This window comes from Perna viridis, chromosome 3 (assembly GCF_037379345.1).
Source record: "Perna viridis isolate PV_CMFRI_1.1 ecotype Kerala chromosome 3, ASM3737934v1, whole genome shotgun sequence".
Lineage (NCBI taxonomy): Eukaryota > Metazoa > Mollusca > Bivalvia > Mytilida > Mytilidae > Perna > Perna viridis.
The window spans coordinates 22,016,024-22,034,701 of record NC_142447.1 but is presented as its reverse complement, the minus strand read 5'-3'; the positions used below and the strand labels follow the sequence as shown (position 1 = coordinate 22,034,701).

The 18,678-nt window shown below is 32.5% G+C and overlaps 1 protein-coding gene across 3 annotated transcripts in view; it reads right to left on the bottom strand.

Moving 5' to 3' along the window:
* The window catches only part of LOC148621440 (uncharacterized), a 33,874-nt gene that overhangs the window by 9,131 nt on the left and 6,065 nt on the right, over positions 1-18,678 (bottom strand). Inside the window, exons 2-3 of one of the 3 annotated variants that reach the window (XM_088575827.1) lie at positions 3,661-3,753; positions 3,188-3,202 (exon numbers count right to left, since the gene is read on the bottom strand). In XM_088575827.1, the coding sequence (XP_088431953.1) occupies positions 3,188-3,202; positions 3,661-3,753 (108 nt within the window). Of the gene's footprint in view, positions 1-3,187; positions 3,203-3,660; positions 3,754-3,922; positions 4,077-18,678 lie in introns of those variants that run through there. The other 2 variants (XM_088575830.1, XM_088575828.1) reach the window with 2 other exon arrangements.

Here is an 18,678-nt window from a genome sequence, read left to right as displayed (position 1 = left end):
TTTGTAATTAATTCAAGGGATCTTTTCAACTCAGAACCAGTATTAACTTGATGTAGGCAACTAAAGCTGGACCAGGAGCCATCAGACAAAAAAACATCTTAGCCATATCAAAACATTATTTACCATATGAATTATGCCTTATTATTTTTCAGTTAACAAATTTGCATTTTCGGTAAATCAGTGTCCAAAAAGTTCATGCCAGATTGCAGGCAATTTCAAACCATAAGTAAATGTTTTATATTAAGCCAAAATGAAGATCAGTGCAAAACTTTTGAACCTAGACAAATTTCCCTTTTAATTCCCATATTAACAACCAAGATTACATAAATCAAATACTTCATTCCACTATTTACAGCACGCCAATGAATGACTCCACAATGATCAATAAGAAGCACATGCATAATCTGGCATGCTGCCAACTTAGCATGCATTAACGTGCAAAACTAATGTGCATTACTCATTGAGAACCTAATTCATTCTGAGTTGAAAAGATAATTTCCCCTATGTTGAAAGGTGTGACCTAACTGATAATTATAAACTTTCACTCATTCTTTCAGCATAGACCAGGCCTGTTTCTGCATCCTTACCTTCTTTTATAGAAAATTGTTTAAATTTGTGAAGATTTCTGTCAGGAAATAAAAGAAAGTAGTTAAAATTTTATAAATTTGCACATGAACCAAGTTTCATCATGATGAGACTAAAAATAAGCTTCAATATAATGGACAATAACATTCAGATGCACATGTTAAAGTTTAATTCCTTTTACAAAGCGTACAATGTCATAGTGCATGGGTAAAGTCTTGCAAAAAAAGTTACTCAAGTACTACTTTTTATGCACATGTTCACCTAAAAGCCATGCAAATTAAGAAAAAATTGATAATTTGAAAAAATTTAACACCCTAAAATCTATCAGAAAGTCATTGAATTACTCAAAGAGTTTAGCTGAATTCTACTTAAAAATTATTCTACCATTTTTTCATAAAAAGAACATTTTTTTGCAGATGTATAAAAATGAGGAAGGGGTGGGGGGAGACGATTACATTAAAGATTATTGACAGACCTGTTTTTCCTGGTTAAATATTAAACACATTAGCTTTCTGAATATGAACCCATAACTAACTACACTATGGATCTTAACTGAGATGTACTAGGTTAAATAACCATACTTAGTATGTATTTGAGACTAAAACATACATGTGTAATATTCTACTGACTTTTCACCTATTATGGGGAACCTGGTTACATAACATATGCCATTTACAAGGATTCAAATGGGGGCATTGGTAATTTAGTGTCCTCCACAATCAGGCTTGAATCAGCAAATGATATCAAATAGATTTTGTTAATAAAACAAAAGAAAAGACATACAACAGTGTCACTAAAAAAGGTTCACATTTATAGATGTTACTTAAAATAAGTACCACATGCAATGCATTAAAAACAATCCCTTTTCAATCTACTGGCAAGCTAAAATGCCAAATATGACATGCAAAACTGAGGTAAGGGAACATCTCAAAGCTCATAAAATTAAAGATGATATACATGTTCATGTATGAGCAGTATGCATCAACAGCAATTTCAAAACCAGTAGATTAAAAAATATAACTAGAATAAATGCTTCACAGGGTGAGCTTGATATGACTGCAGAGGTTTGAACCATGACAAGTCCAGGCAAGTATGGACACAACATTCAAACTTGATACAGTTTTGAATTTGACATTTAGACATTTGACACAGGATAAAAATTGGACCAGAACCAAAGTGGTCACTTTTTGGCTTCTACTCCTAAATGGTTCCAGTCAAAATCTGCAAAGTCAATCCCAAACTGCCTGTGGGGAAATGGTACAATTGGGTACAATCTCAAAGCAATTCATTCCCTAATACTCAAGTTATTGTCCAGAAATCATATAGGAAATACTTGTTTATGGCCCCTCTGTGAACCCTTATTCTTCCTTGGCTCAAGTCACAACCCCAAAAATCAATCCCAATCTTCCTTTTGTGCTATAGTACCTTTTAGTAAAATTTATGAGAGATCCATTAACTCAAGTTATAAAATGGACGTAAAAAAATGCCTGTTTCGGGCACCTTTCTGGCCCATTATTCCTACAAGGTTCAAGTCTTAACCACCAAACCAATCCCAGTCTCCCTTTGATGGTATGGCATCCTGTAATACAATTTCAAAGAGATTCATTCACTAATAGTCAAGTTATTGTCAGGACATCTGGAAAATGCATGTTTTTGTCCCCTCTATTTGGTCCTTAATTTCTTAAAAGTTCAAGTTACCCCCAAATCAATCAAAGTATGACCATTGTGGTAAAGAATATTGTAGGACAATATTATAGACATTCCTATGCTTTTACTGGAGTTACATAGTTTCTATTTAATGTTCGTTTTAGGCTCCATTTCAGCCCCTAATTCTTAAAGGTTGGGGCCAGACATTACCCCAAAATCAAAACCAACTTTCCTTTTGTAATTTAGAACATTGTTGTAAAATTTTATTATAATAAACCAACAAATACTCAAATAATAGCACAAAAACCAAGTGTCTAAAGATAAAGACCAAAATTTTTTTGCGGTGGTATAAAAACTGTGATCAAAGATCACTAAAGAAAACCTTACGCTCCTTAACCTAATAACCTTACGGTTAGAATGTAAACAACGTCATCAAACATGAAGTTAACATAATTTCAGTCTAAAATTGAATGCCTCAATATGGCTTGCCTATATAAAGCCACTGTCAAAATGTAAAGTGATTGTTATAAGTAGTAGCAGAGGAAACTTAAAAGTTGTGGAGGATGGATGAACAGACACTGTATTCAGTATAACTTTTAGTAAAGCAGGGGGTATAGAATTATTGTTGCAATGAATGATATTTCATGTGAACAATTTTAGCCTTTGCTAAAAAATGCATATAAGCAAAATTTAGGGCATGATTGCAGCATTAGCAACAGCTGTACAAAAAGTAAAATAATGATGAAGGATTACAATTTCAAGTTTTACAAAGTCTAGTGAATTCTTCAGTCATAAAGCAGAATCTAGCCAGTAATGACACACAGAAAGATGTGATGATAGACAAATTAATAAAAAATGCATAAAAAATCAAATTAAAACAAAAACAAAAATAATGTCTGTGAGCTGTGATGATGAGAAACAACACCTTCTAAATAAAGCCACAAAAATTACTTACAAATACCTTCCGTTTCTGATTTTTAAAAATATACCAATTTTTAATTTTTTTTTTTATCCCATCACAGACATGGAAGGATGAATATAATTTCATTTCAGTAAAAAATGTAACGATTTTCAAAGCAATTTTGTGTTTTAGAAAAGATTACATAATTTTGAAAATAATTATAGCCAATGATTTTCAAAACCATTTTTTTTTCAATTTCTAAAGTGCATCATTACATAACTTGGAGCCAAATAAGTAACAACATGGAAATTATAGATTAAATGTATCTCAGTATCATTTTTTTTGTCTTTTCTTTACATAATTCTGAGCAAATTTTAATTGAATGTTTGAGAGAACATATTGAACTCTTAATTTACTGATCTTTCTAGCTATCCCATATATTCAAAAACATCTTTTCCACATGCTTAAGGCAACAAAGCACAAAAATGTTTTCAAGGCTGCATAGACACAACAGAAATAAAACCTACCATTTGGTCCCTCAGCCCCAAGGTCTGCAGCATTGGCAATCTGGGCAAGTTCCTCATTGATATCAACATCATCACATTCCCAACTACGGAATCCTGAAATGAGAAAGAGTAATTATTGAAGACAATTCAAATAAAATTATATAAAAACAGACATTTATGTATAAATGCATGACAGAAGTGACATCAGACTCCAAGACGAATGACTACTATAGGCATAGCTGACTGTGTTCCTACAGAAAAATAAAGAGTCTGAATCACTTACCTGGTCAAAAACAGTCTTATTAGCCATCTAAAGCTGGACTCTTGACCCTACTGTACTAGTGTCACAAAAATCATTAAATCAATAGAGAGCATCTATTCAAAATAAAGCATTATGACAGCCTACACCTGGTGTTGATGCAATGTGATTTCTGCGCAGTGCTCTGAATGTCAAAGTGAAGAAGGGTAAATGGCGGGAGTAACTATGACTATTAAATATCTCATCATCAAATCAGACGTGCATGAATAGTTTAACGAGATTCTAGGGCCAAAAACACAAACATCCGTCAATGGATCTTTCTGAAAATTTCAGCATAGGTCCTTCCCATCATGGTGAACAATTTTACTCTGCCAGATTAGCTAAACCCAAATGTATTTTTAGTTATTTGCAAATTTCTGCAATTTCACCCCTATGGTCTATTTTTAAAACGGACCATGTTTTTTGCCAGATCAAAAAATTCCATGCAAGGATTGTTAAAAATACCCTAAAAACCATTCATGCAAAGTTTGGTTACAATGCATACAATAGTTTCAGAAAAGATGCTTGAAAAAGTTAACAGACAATGACGACACAATGTGATCACAATAGCTCACACAGCCTTTAGACCATGGCACATATTACTATCAAGTAAATGAAAATACCAATATAACAATTATAGTACATTTTGTATTGGAAGTGGTTGCGTGAATAAATACATGGACTTTCATATGACATGCATTTACACATGAAGTCACCCTGAACACTGACAAGAAAAAAAAGTAACCAACCAGCCACTTATACATGACTCACATTTTATGACAACTACATGCTAAAAACTAACAGAAAATACACTTGTTACAAGCCATCTACTTTGGGTAGCCATGTCCCATTTAAATTCAACATAGTAAATTTAAGTTTTACTTTCAAGTACTGCACCTAGATCAAACACATTAAGAAATCATCGTTACCAAACGGAAAACTCTACTACAATTCAACTACGCTCTATACTACATATTTCCGATTTTTCACCACAATTAAATAAATGTGGTTTGTTGTTCAACCTTAAGCTATATTAACATTGATATAAAAATTCTATTTACAACATTTTAAACTGATAAAGTGAATGCAATCTATTTATCCATGTAATAGGTTTATCTTCACTGTAAAATACATGTACATGTATATAAACAAGTTAAAGTACATGTATGATGTACCAATATGAAAGTTTTCCTAAAACATGTTGTACATTAACACTTTCCATGAAGCCAAAGGCCAGAAAATGTTGGGGAGAACTAGGGAGAACTAGGGAGATCTAGGGAGATCTAGAGAAAGCTTAATTGAGGGTGGCCTGATGCTATTAATTCCCTGAATATCCTTCTTCAAATCATTTTTTGATTGTTCAGTGCGAGTTGATTTTTTTTCTATTAGACTATCAGACGGCAAGAGTGACTAAGTGGTTAGCGTTAAATCCTGTTCAATATACTTGTATATTTCATGTGTAAAAGACTAAAATAGTTATTTTAAGGTTAAGGTCTATTGAAGTGTCCTTTGTTTATGATAAGCTGATTTACAGTAATACACAAAGATTAATTCAGACCTTTCACTTTTGGCAAAGGAAAAGCTTTTTAACATTGTAATGAAAGCCAAGACCTGGTAGCCCCAAACAATATCATGTTGTTCAAAGTATAACTTAAAATATTCTAGGAATGTATGATCCAGTAACAGATTTTTAAAGTATTATTCATCAAGATGTTTCCATAAAATCAATAGCTCTGTAATGACTTACAATGGTCTTATATGAGTTTTTGTCAATATCATAGTATATCTATATATCTATAAACTAGAGTCAAGCATGAACTGTTCCTCAGAATGATGATGATGGCAAATATTATATCTAGAGCATTACAAGTTTAAGTTTTTGTAAGAATCAGGCAAAACTGAAAAAAATAAAAACATGCATGTAAAAAACCATTCAATCTGACATTATAATTTCACTCAAGCATGTTTTCTCTATTTGAAAAGACCATTATTTAGTCTCTACATCACTGGATTTGCACAGATATGAGGTTTTTGACAGTTATCTGCCATTGGATTGCTTGGAATGTTCATTTTCAGTGCATTTCAATGAAATAATAACTCACTTTCCCAAAATGATATGGAAAATCTGGTCTTGTTTCCTGGATACTGATGGTACAAATACATTTGTAGTCAAATTAAACTTTCAAAATAGTGGTTTTTTTCATAACATGTTTCACCCATGATTCCTACAGAGACCAACAAGTAATTGGGTCTCAGAACTTTTACAGTTAAACCTGTCTAAACTAAACTACTTTTGTGCTGTTGATTTTATTTCAACTTAAAAAGGTGTTTGGTTCACTCAAGTTCAAAATACATAAAACCTGTATAATGTGACTTCAAAAAGTGTCTGGATTAAACTTTATTTTTGTATACCAGGGGTTTCACTGTACCACAGGACAGAATTTACCATATCATGCAGGACATTTATTTTGTATGACTCATCTGAAGTAGATAATCAAATTCCTGCATGAGATTGTTATTAAATGGAAAATAATAGAACAATAAAGAATCTGAAACACGAATGTAGTTTTTGAAGTCCCTTACTCTATCTATGCAACTGTTACTCATTGAAAGAGTAACCGATCTACAGAACACGTAACTTTGCAGGGCGCAGCTAGAAAATAGCTGAGAGGTCAAACAGTTGGAGCTAGACATGAAAAACAAAGTTCAGTTCTAAATTTGGATTGCTGTTTAATGTCTGACACTACATTAGTTTCTGATGTGTGAGATGAAATCTTCGATCTAAAAAGCTCTACATGTAAATGTGACTTTGACCTTTGACTTACAACAGGGTTCTTAATATATATAAGGACTAATTAATAATTATACAAGGCATAAATCTGTTTCATAATGTTGATTTTTTTTGTTCATAAGAGCGTGATGGACAAAAGGACTGGAAGGGGAGTGTAAGCATCCCTTTTCGTGATTTTCCTACTATTTTGAATAAAGGACTCGAGGGGCCATGACACTGGGAAAAGAATTTGAAAATTGTGACTTCGGAATAATTTATATATATAAGGTAAATGATTTTCATAAAGTTTTTTTTTAAATATTTATTAAAATCCTTGACGAGGACCATTATACTTCCCATTGTATTAAAGTCCATGAGGTCACCACCAGATGATTAATTCCATGTAGAAGAGTAGAGAGAGAATTTTGTATATCTTACAAATCTCCTTTTTAATCATGCACAAATCTTGAAACTTAAAATAAAGGTTGGAAAATCACTGCCTTTGAACCTTCATTGGTAAAGGACATCAATACACTCTAGAGCAAGATCTCCAGACTCTTCTTCAAAATTTCCTAGATAGATACATCTACAGACATGCTACAAGTCCCTCTTTATTATTTATATGACACAGAATATCTAATGTAATTAACCTCTCTGATGATGCAACTACTAACTACTGTAATAATTAGTAGAATTGCAACCAGAGAGAAACATGCAATCAATAAACTGTTTCCATTTACTCTTAAAATTTAAAGAGAGGGACTTGGAGCAAGTCTTATACATATATATAGAGCAAAGTTTGACCCAAGATGAAACTACCCAGTTATAAATGACTAAAAGGAAACATGCAGGTCTCTTTACATAATGTTAATGTATTTGGATCATTAGAAAGTGATCCATTCTGTATATCCAATTTTAGTAACAATCAATGACCACCCACAACATTCTCATGTACTGGTAACAAACTTATCTTTTTATCAACTTGTTTATACAGGGAGTTCACTGTAAGTCAACCTTATGTTGATAAACCTTTGACTTTAACACTGAGACATATCAGTAGGTAATAAATTGAATTAATTCATAGTGGCTTTAATTTGTTCCAGAGATAACTTTAAGCCGGGAAAAGCCAAACCTACACCATTGTCATTGATGCTCATTACACACAGGACCAGATGTAGTACCAGTCAGTCCAATATACAGACCAAATGTGTAATTGTTAATGCATCACTTATGGACAGGATTTTGGGCTATATTTTTCAATTTGCCCCTTTTTAATCCCCCTTAAAAAATTTTTGTATTTAATCATGAAGAGATTTTCAAAAGTAATGATTCAATATCTTGACCATTGGGACAATAAGTTAATTGTTCTTTGCTCAGTTTTGATTTTCTGAAAACATGTAATATTCAAATCTTATCAGCAGCATACTGAATGTAATAAATGCAAAATTTTACCAATCATTGAAGCCTGAATTCTAACTGCCCAATTTATTTATTTACAAGGCCAATTTTGTGCTGTTAGGGTAGGTCATTACTGTACAGCATCTTTTTAATTATCTCTTTTTTCATTAACATAGAAAAAAAAAACATCCAACAGCATATTCCACCATACAAGGGGCCAACATAACAGAACCCTTTACTTTAATATTCTTGGAATAACTATTTGAATGGTAATTTGTGTTTGACTACGGTGTATGTAGAATATGAATTCAGGTTTGAAAGGATAAAAGACAATATAACTTGACAAAACATATCATTTACAGTCTTTCAATTGACAAGTTAGGCAATACATTTTTACAAAGTGGTGTGTTGGAATGGATTCACTGGAATGACGAAACTTACAAACTGAGTTAGTGAACTTCTCTTTCCTAATAGGCAAAACATACAAATATAGTTATCAAAATTATCATTTCAAAAAACTAATAATTGCATTAGTTTTTTTTGTATCATTGTTAAGCTCCAATCTGATTCCATTCCAAGACTATACCCTGTAACAGACATGTTGCCCGTAATTTGTAACATTAACTAAGGGCCATCCACAAATTACTTTTAACCCAACAGGATCTGACTACAATTGCAATATTAATCATACTTTTCTGTACAATCACACCATTATCCATTGTTAGTGGAACTTTATTCATCCAGAAAAAATAACTGATAACTCAATAGATAGCCTTAGAATCTCTGGTGGTTGGTTTAATGCATACTAAACTACATTTTTCATACCCCAACAGGCTTTCTGTAGAGTTAATTACAAGCATGCTGACTAAGTTATAGGTTTTTTTTACTAGTGGGACAAAAAATTGGAAAAAGTCCATCCATACAAGTACTACACAAAAAACCCACATACACGGGAAGTTCAGCTAAAGGTTGACTAGTACTAATATCGTCCACATGCCCAGAAAAAGACTCTATCTAGAGCAGAATGAACTACTGTGCAAGTACTTTTTTCCGTGGGTATAAATTTTTGTGGTTAAGAGAAAAAACCTCAGTTAATCGATTCTTGAATTCGTGGATTTTAAAAATGAACTTGATTTTTGAAAAAGAGATTAAGAGACTGTCAATGTAGAAAAGATACGAGTGGCACAGAGAAAATTTAATCATACCAAGTTTTTTGTTCCAATGTATGATGATGAGAGAAGATGGATCTTTCTGTATCAAAAGTGGATGACTGAGTGGATGATATATAATCATTATTCCCTAACTAATCAACAAAATTATGCACAGATCAAAGAGTTGTTTCTCTTTATTTTAAAGTTTGTAGTGCTTTCTATGTAAACAAACATTATTTTTTAACATGAGTTAAATGAAGTTATTTCTAAAGGATGGAATTTTTTGAAAACAAAATTCAGCATCTGGGTCATCCATGGTCACTCTCTTAAATTTTAAAAAATTACTTCCTCCGATTTTCTATTTTCTAAGTTTTCTCCAGTTTCCATTCTTAAAATTTGGTTCTCCTTCAGCTTCACTGTAAAAGCCTTGTAACCAAAAGGAATACCTCAGCAGGTTTTTGGTGCATACTATCATATCTTCAGCCAATACAAAAAAATGTTTTACCAAGTTAAGGAGATTTATAGGAAGGCAACTTATGTGCACTTTAAACAAAATGACGACGACCTAATGACAATGCTGTGTTCTATTGTCTTGCAATAAATTAACCTTTTAAACATTTACAAACATGTTAAGATCTGAACTTTTGATACCCCTGGCCCACCTACAACTTGTTTAAAGTTCTTTGGTTTTCTACTGACTTGAGTAAACACAAATATAACCATTACTATAACTAACATATGAATGTATGTGTGTGTTTTCAATATGAAATGGTTAGTGTCCTTTTAGACATGTTATATAGATTTGTATCTGTTGTGCCAGACAAAGATAATGACCGATTCTCCGATGGAAATTACTTAAACAAATAGAAGAGACGAATCAGTAGAGACAAATCAATGGATATGTGAAAACTCTTAACAAGTTCAGGTGCTGATGTTATTATCATATCATATGATAAATTCCCTGGAATAAAACAAACTGAATATCTTGAAATACATAAGTACCAGTCCCATGGCAGATCCAGGTGAAGGGGCGTGTGCAGGAGGTTGGCACCCCTCCTTTTTATTGGAAAACTTGTCATTTTCATGTGTAAAATTGACTAAAATGGTAAATAATGTCCTAGCATCCCCCCTTTTTCTAAGGAGCCCTGGCTGGCACTCTACCTTTTCAAAGTTTATGGCTCCGCCTCTGCAGTCTGCATTCAGACTCTACCCCTATCCTTGAGTCCAGTAAAAATGAATTTAAGCAAATGGAAATGTAACACAATTCTGTTTCTTTATAATAGAAACTGTTAAGTGAGGAATTCATGCTACACAGGCAAATATTTTTCATGTGAAGTTCACATGAAATTAACATGATTTTCACCTGAAATTCACTTAACACGACTTTCCTGTTATCAATTCATGTGAAGACTCGATTCACCTGAATTTAACGTGAAATTTATCACGAAGTTCATTTGCTCAATTCAGGTGAAAATCATGTGAAATTCATGTCAAAATCACGTGAAATAATTTTTCCTGTGTAGAAACTGAACAAGTTACTGAAAATAAGCAGAGGTACAATAAGTAGTTATTCCATATATTAATTCATTTGTCAAAATTTGTACTGATGTTCAAGAACCTGTGTTTCATGTCTCCAACTCAAAATTGAGGACAGATGTAATGAGATATAAAGAAATTCAAAATATGCAACGTAGTAAAAAACAGGCCTAAACTCCAGAATGATTAAGGCACTAAAAGTGTGCACCAAATTTAAACATGATCTGTATTGTATGGTCCTAATCATTGTGTTCAAATTTTAAGGGATCTTCTAGAAAGCATCACTCAGTGTGACAGACCAATAGTCATGAAGATAACAATCTAACCCTGACTTGTCATGCAGAGGTATTGGACTGAAAAGTAGCATGAAAGTGCTATTGTTAACATACATACATACATATGTATATACCAGACCTGATTGTCAAAAATGGAAGTTTTGATGGATGTAGCAGAAACACACATGTACGAATATTTTATTCCAATTAAAAAAAAACACTTATGTGCAGCATACCATTGATCTACTAGCACAATTTTGTTTCTTCAAAATACATAGTACATGCAGGGATCGAATTTAAGGGGAAATACTTGCTAAATACAAGTTGAAATTCAATTATTCCAGTAGAAACTATTTCTACTTGCTAGCTAGGTATATCTAAGTACATTTATATGTTGTAATAACAGCTTTAAATATCAAATTAAAAGCTACTGATATAGAATATGTACAAAAAAAACTTGTAGTCGTATTTCAATGACTTAATTCAACTTCAATAGCACCAGAGCCAACACTATAGGTACATCTCACTACTGGTGTTAGCTAATAATGATGTATTAAAGAAACATCCTGATGAGAAGTACTCGCCAAGACCGTGGGGAAGTTGTACCTGTATCATCATATACCAGCAACAATCCTATGACTCTGGCTAAGATTGTTGGCAATGACACTCTGCCAGAAAGGCAACTGTCCAAAATTTCAACAAGATATATATCAGTTCATACTGGACTGAACATCAAAATAATTGTAGATATAATTAAAATGGAACACAGGCATGTACGTAAATTATCTAATATAATACTGAAGATGAGTAATTCTTACAAGAAAACGCTTTCTCCTGTAGTAAAACCAATCCAGACAAAACAGAAGTCAGTTAAGGATTCATGAACAGGAGAAGTGGCTTATTTCCAATAAAACAACAATAACAGACAAACATACCGTTTTCATTTTTTAATTATTTTAATGTTCCTGCACTCCTATATTGATGATTTCTGATCATCTGCCAACATCTTTCCAACAAATTAACAATGCCATCTGCCAGTAAGATTGGTTTCATCCTCTAACTAGTTCTTACCTGTTGGTTTTGATTAGCATCAAAGAAATGGAGAGCTAGAAATCATTTGTAAATTATTAAGGTCATGTCGTGTCTGCTATGTTAATGATTAAAATTTGCCCCTTTTTTGACCATAATTCAGGAAGTATCTAAGTGTTACAATGTTTCCAGTTTCATCAATGCCATCTACATGACCTGTACATCTTCCTAAATATCATCATAGCAAAACAATGATGCTGTTCAGGAGAGAGAGTTGGTCTTTCCTTGATTAAATGACAATCATCTGATTAACTGCTTCCATAAATATTTTCATCTCAAGATTCTTTTTCAAATACCATGAATAACTATAGCATAAGACATACATGTACATTGCTTTTTATAGAAATGTTTAATGTTCATTGAGGAACAATAATTCTTGAGCAGAGCTATGTTGACATTTTTCTTGAGCTGTATGAAATTTTGTTTTCAACAACACATTTTGAACAAAATTATATATAATTTGTTTTCAAGACTTCTTTCACAATAATTTTGGACAGCTTTGCTGAAGTCTTCTTGAAAGGCTAACTCTCCCAGGCAATAGATTATTCCTTCATCTGGTGTGAAAAAGAAGACCCAAAATCAATGTTCATCAGTGCTCTTGTTAATGGAAAAGCTATACATGTATTGTTTTTGGGAATGGAACTGTCTGATACCATGAATCTGTTAACAGTATTTTGCTCCACCCTACAAAGTAATTATCGACCATAAACACAATCAGACCAAAAATAATGCACATAACCCTCATTATAATAATGAGCTAGCAGCACATGAAAAAAAAGTAACGGAAAACACTCAGGCACAAGAAGCTGCAAATAATTGTGCTTTATGGACGGAAAACGCACTCTTAGTTGAATTGGTACTTGTATTAAGTTTACAGAAAGAAAATATGGACCCCCTACAAGTACATGTATATGCAGGTGCTCTAAACACATTACAATTCAATACACTGAAATGAACAACTCTAGGAAACCAACTTGTGCAGTGGAAAACCAGATGTTGATGAGAAATGAAGTGCTTGACAGAGTTTTTATCAATGAGATCAAGGCTGTGTGAAGTATATACACCATCAATCAATGTAAACTTTCTAGATAGTATCACTTCACTTTCTTCCTTCACCCATCATATCTTGAAGTGTGAATTTTATGTGTGTAGATTGTAGGCTAGGAAAGGAGAGGGTAATAGAATTTTCGCCTCTACAGAATTCATCAATTCTCCAAACAATTGATTGTGTACAATAAAACACACCCCTGTTAACGGAGAAAGAAAAAACAAAACAACTAATAAATTTCAAAAGCTGAAGTAACTGGTCAGGATTTATTCCATCTTTTTCTCATATCTTGACCTACACTTAGAAATCGATGGTAAAGGAAAACTATTGACCAAACTTTATGACAAACATGATGACTTTTCATTCAGAATTGTCAACTTTCCTTTCATCTGTAGCAACATCCCTTCAGCATCTGCATATGGAGTGTTCATATCACAACTTATATGTTATGCCAGAGCTTGCCGAAACCACGCAGACTTTTGCATCGCGATAGAACTCTAACAAATAGGCTTCTGCAACAGGGTTATGTTGTTACAAGATTAAAGTCATCATTACAGAAGTTTTATGGTTATCATTATGAACTCGTGGATCGTTATGGTGCATCCATCTGCACCATGAAAACTGATTTATTCAACGGTTCAAAGTTTTCCTTTTCTCATTTGTCTACCCCAGACTTAACTTTTTATGAGCAACTTGGCGGATGTTTCTAGAAAAGCAGAAGACGCTTACCCTACTGGTGCACCTGGTCCATGCTCCCAGTTTTTAGTGGAGTCCGAGTTGCTCATTTACTTTTGTTACTTTGTATGTATGATTTTAGTTACTTTATGTTCTTTGTTGTGTATGTCTGTTTTCCAAGTCTGGTCTTTGTCCCTGGATTGCATTCTTTTGATTACCGCTATAACCTTGGTTTCCTTGATTACTCTTTCTACCTCGTCAAAACACTGACAAAGTAATATTGAATAGATACTCATTTAAAACAACCATTAGAACTTTTGACTTATGCAACAAAAACATGACAATCCCTGATGTTTAATTGAACTTTTAACCTATATACAAATATAAAACATTGCTAAAAGCTTCCCTGAAGAGCAATGGAATGAGGATATAGCTCTTCATAACAGTTATTGCAGATTACAGCATTATATTGGCAGATTGCATGAAGAAAATCGATTGATTTCCTTCCAGACAGTTAACTACATGTACAATCAATAAAGGCCAGACATACATGTAAGATCAATGAGTCAGTCAACATTGCTTCACATAAGCTTCTGTCAGAAGCCGAATTGGCTTCTTACTTCAGGTATTGGTGTATACCAATTATCAGGAAATGATTTACAAAACAAGGCACTTGAAGGTATATCTTTGGAGCATTCATTTCAGAATTGAGATTTTTTGTACACAATTAAGACCTTTTTCAAATACAATTCTTTAGTTGAATATGAAGGGCTATTTGGCTATGAAAATAAACATATCTTTGGCCTATTGTTCATAGATTAATAGTGGTTCTTTATCGATTTGAAGATAGTTCAAGCTTTCCAGAAACATGATTTGAAGTAATCAAATAATCCTGTTTTGAATTAGAACTTCACTGACATAACAGTCCACATAAAGAGATTCCATTCCACACAGATACATTAACTCAACTCAAAACTCCTATTTCCCAAAATGATATGAAATCTCAAAGTTCCCAAGAAAAACATTACAATGAAAATACATTTTGTACATTAAATCAACTCAAAACTCCCATTTCCCTAAATGATATGAATTTGAGATGTTCCCAAGAAAAACATTATAATGAAACTAAATTAACTGAACTAAAAACTCCCATTTCTCTAAATGACATGAAATCGAGACTTTCCCAAGAAAAACATTATAATGAAAATAAGTAAAATAGCATGAGATTTTTTTGAAACCCACAGTATTCTGACCTCATTCCAATCAAAGAGGAAGTGTCTAAGAACACTGTCACAGAATACAGAAATTTGAAAATCATAAAAATCAAGCATTGAAATAAAGTTTGAAAAAGAGGAAGTTACAATGGTATTTCAATTTTCAAGCAGCTAAATCATTGCAGAACTGAAAACATAAGACACAAGAGTAATGATTAAGAAAATGATTGACAGATCAAGTTGTAGAAATTGATCAGCTGTTTCCCAATAGTTCTAAAAAAATAATACAATAAAGAACAGTCCTGGAATATGTGTGTGAGGTCATGATAAAATAATCATTAGTTCAGAGAGCAAACACTTCAGTTACAGTTGTCAAAACAGATGGTCTTGTAGACTAAAAACAAATATTATCCTACACATTCTAACATTACAGAAGGAAGTGGAGACTGAGACAATAACCCTGTAGATATACAAATGTATGGTGTTTGTACAGTTTGATGGTCACAAGTTTTCATATATTCAGTCTAGTCAAATACCACAAAAAATAATTTATGTTAATAAAGCCGGGAAGTTTCGTACATGTACATGTATTAACCAGGTAAAAGTTTTCTCAGACCTACATGACCTAAGATACATTTTCAACAGGAAAATAACTGGAGTTCTTGAAGGTCACACACTGATATAGTGTATGAAAAATAGGGCAACTTATCAGATACAATAAAGCAATTTCAGCACATCACAAATGATGCTTACAATTAGAACTCATTGTAAGACTAAAACAAATTCTTTTCTGTAAATATTCATGGTAGTGCTTTTTTCATATTATTCTAGATTACAAAATAAGCAAAGTCAGTAAGTCATGTTCATTCATAACAATATACAGCCCCCAACAGGGATAAAAATTAGCAGTAGCCCAGTAGCCCATGGCTACTAGATTTTGAGCAGGGCTACCAAACGTTTGGGTAAGATTTAGTTGAACATATGGAAAATATTAAACAAAAATATGTGTACAAAAAATTCACATTCCCTGAAAAGGATATCAATATCGAATCTAAAACAATCGGTTACATGAAGTAAAAAATTGTTGCCATTTCCTTGACATAAAGTTTTCTGCATGTTTTCTGTAATAATTCAGGAGATGAGCTTCATAAGGCCCTTTAAGTACAATCATCTCCCATTCCAAGAATATTTTCATGCACATCCCCATTTAATGCAAAACCATATAAAATTTCAAAAAATTCCAGTGAATAGTTTAGTGGAAGTTGACAAGACGACCCAAATTTGTAATACCATATGTATATATGGCACATTAAAAATTCCATAGAACATATGTTGTGTACAGCAACTATACATAAAAGTAGTCTTGTAAATACTTTCCCTATCAAATTATCTATGTTTACTTGTCTTAATAAAGATACTTTATACATGTAAGTACAAGTATTATGATCGTTACAGGCATAAATTGAAGCACCATTAATAAATTACACAGAAAACAATAAGTCATTAAAGAATGAAGTGATTTCATATCTATAATATAATTACACATCCAATTTCCACCTAAAATGTTTCCTTGATAAAGGAATACATCAACCAACATTTCGAACATTTTTCACTTGTCAGGTTTTACATGTCAAAACACTTTTAGATGAGTTACCTCACCAATGAATTCAGCTTTAATCATTCTAAACAAACAGAGTGTCTGTGTGTACTTTCATTTGATTCACTCTTAAGCAATGTCATGCAAACATAGAAAAGGAATTCAATGTGTCAAAATTCACATTCCCTAAAAAGGATATCAATACTAAATCTAAAACAAATGGTTACATGTAGTAAAAAATTCTTGCAATCTCACCTTAGAAATAAAGTTTTCTGCATGTTTTCTGTAATAATTCATGGAATCTAGGTTTATGAATAAATATTATAACCTTGAAAGGTTCTACATTTGTTGATTATGATATATTATGCAGATTTATATAAATATAGATTTTTATAAAAAGAATTTTGCATATAATTTGATAAAAAGTTGTATCCTGCAAAATTAGCCAATGTCACCCTAGACTAGACCAGGCTCAATTTTTTGCCATAGTAATCTATTAGCGGTTACTAGTCTATAGTAACTAACAGCAGAATCCTCTGAACTTGACATTTCTATATCAGGCCTGAATTACAAAATGATTTGTTTCCCCTCTGCGTACCTACCCACTGAAAATGATCCCTTCCCCAAAAGTTTGTATTGCCTTTTCCTCTTTTTTATTATTTCATTTTCACCTGATGGATCATATACCATGTTCTTTAAAAAAAAACTTGGAGCCTACCTAAAATGTACCTAACCTTTTCTGTGATGAGGGGTCAGAAGAGAGGAAACAATCATATTTTCAAATGTGGCCTCAGTCTGATAAAGTATACATTGTAGTTCTAGACATTTCAGGGAAAATAAGGCGATTGACTGTACATTGAGAACTACCAGACAGATGCTTTAAACAGTGATATTCATATAATTTGTTTCATAATCTTGATAATCAAATTATCACCAGATAATTGTACTGACATTTGGCTTATTGTTGTATAATTAGATTCTACTTGAATATTTATTGAACTTGACACATCCTAATACAGGGACATTTGTCCTATATAGGAGGAAATAGGTAATTGAACAGCAAAACTGAAAATGTCATACATGTAGCCCTCAGGTGGTTATTCCAGCTTTTAATTGCTCCAACACTAATGTTTTCTCTAAAGATTTAAAATTGGTTTATTCCTTAAAACAAACAGGTGATCTCAAAACTCGTACATGTGCACATATGTTTATTTTAAAATCCTCTACTAAGTTACAAGTAATGTAGCTAGACCCCCTTCCTCAAAACAGAGAACAATCAAGGCAGTAAAAAGATTAGAAATTTGACCTAGACATTACATTCAGCCAAAATCTACTTATTTTTTTTCCCTTCACCTTTGACCATAGACAAATCATTTTACTTTTTATAAAACTGGAGTATCAAAACTTGCCAGCTATGCTTTTAAAATCTCATGAAGATCCTAAAGGACTGAAATGCATGTTCAGGAATACATGTATAAACTCAAATTTCAACCACTTTTAAAGTTGAATGGATTCTTCAATGATCACACGATTATTTGCACAACACTCCATTGTATAAAGTAAAAGAGAGAAGAGGTTGACAAATATAATATATCTATGTTTACCTAACAAGCATAGAAATATCATCAAAATCTGTAAGTAAAGAATGAGATTTTGATTTGATAACTTCAATAAAGAACTACTGTCTGAATTGCAGTATAGTGTTGAACTATTTAAACTTTCAAGTTTTGGTTAACAGGATGACTTTGCAAATCATTGCCTAACATTGGAAGCATGATGCATAGCCTAGAAATCCCGAGACAGGTTAGGTTTCCTGAGAACTGGAAAATAAAACAGATTTATAATCCAATTGCATGGTAAGTGTGGCCAAATAAAAAAATATATGTGTGACCTGTCTGTCCCAAGCCATAATAGTCGTATTATAGTCCTTATGGTTTATTGGAATTAGTTACTTTTGTTTTGTTTTGTTTTGTTTGTTTGTTTTTCTA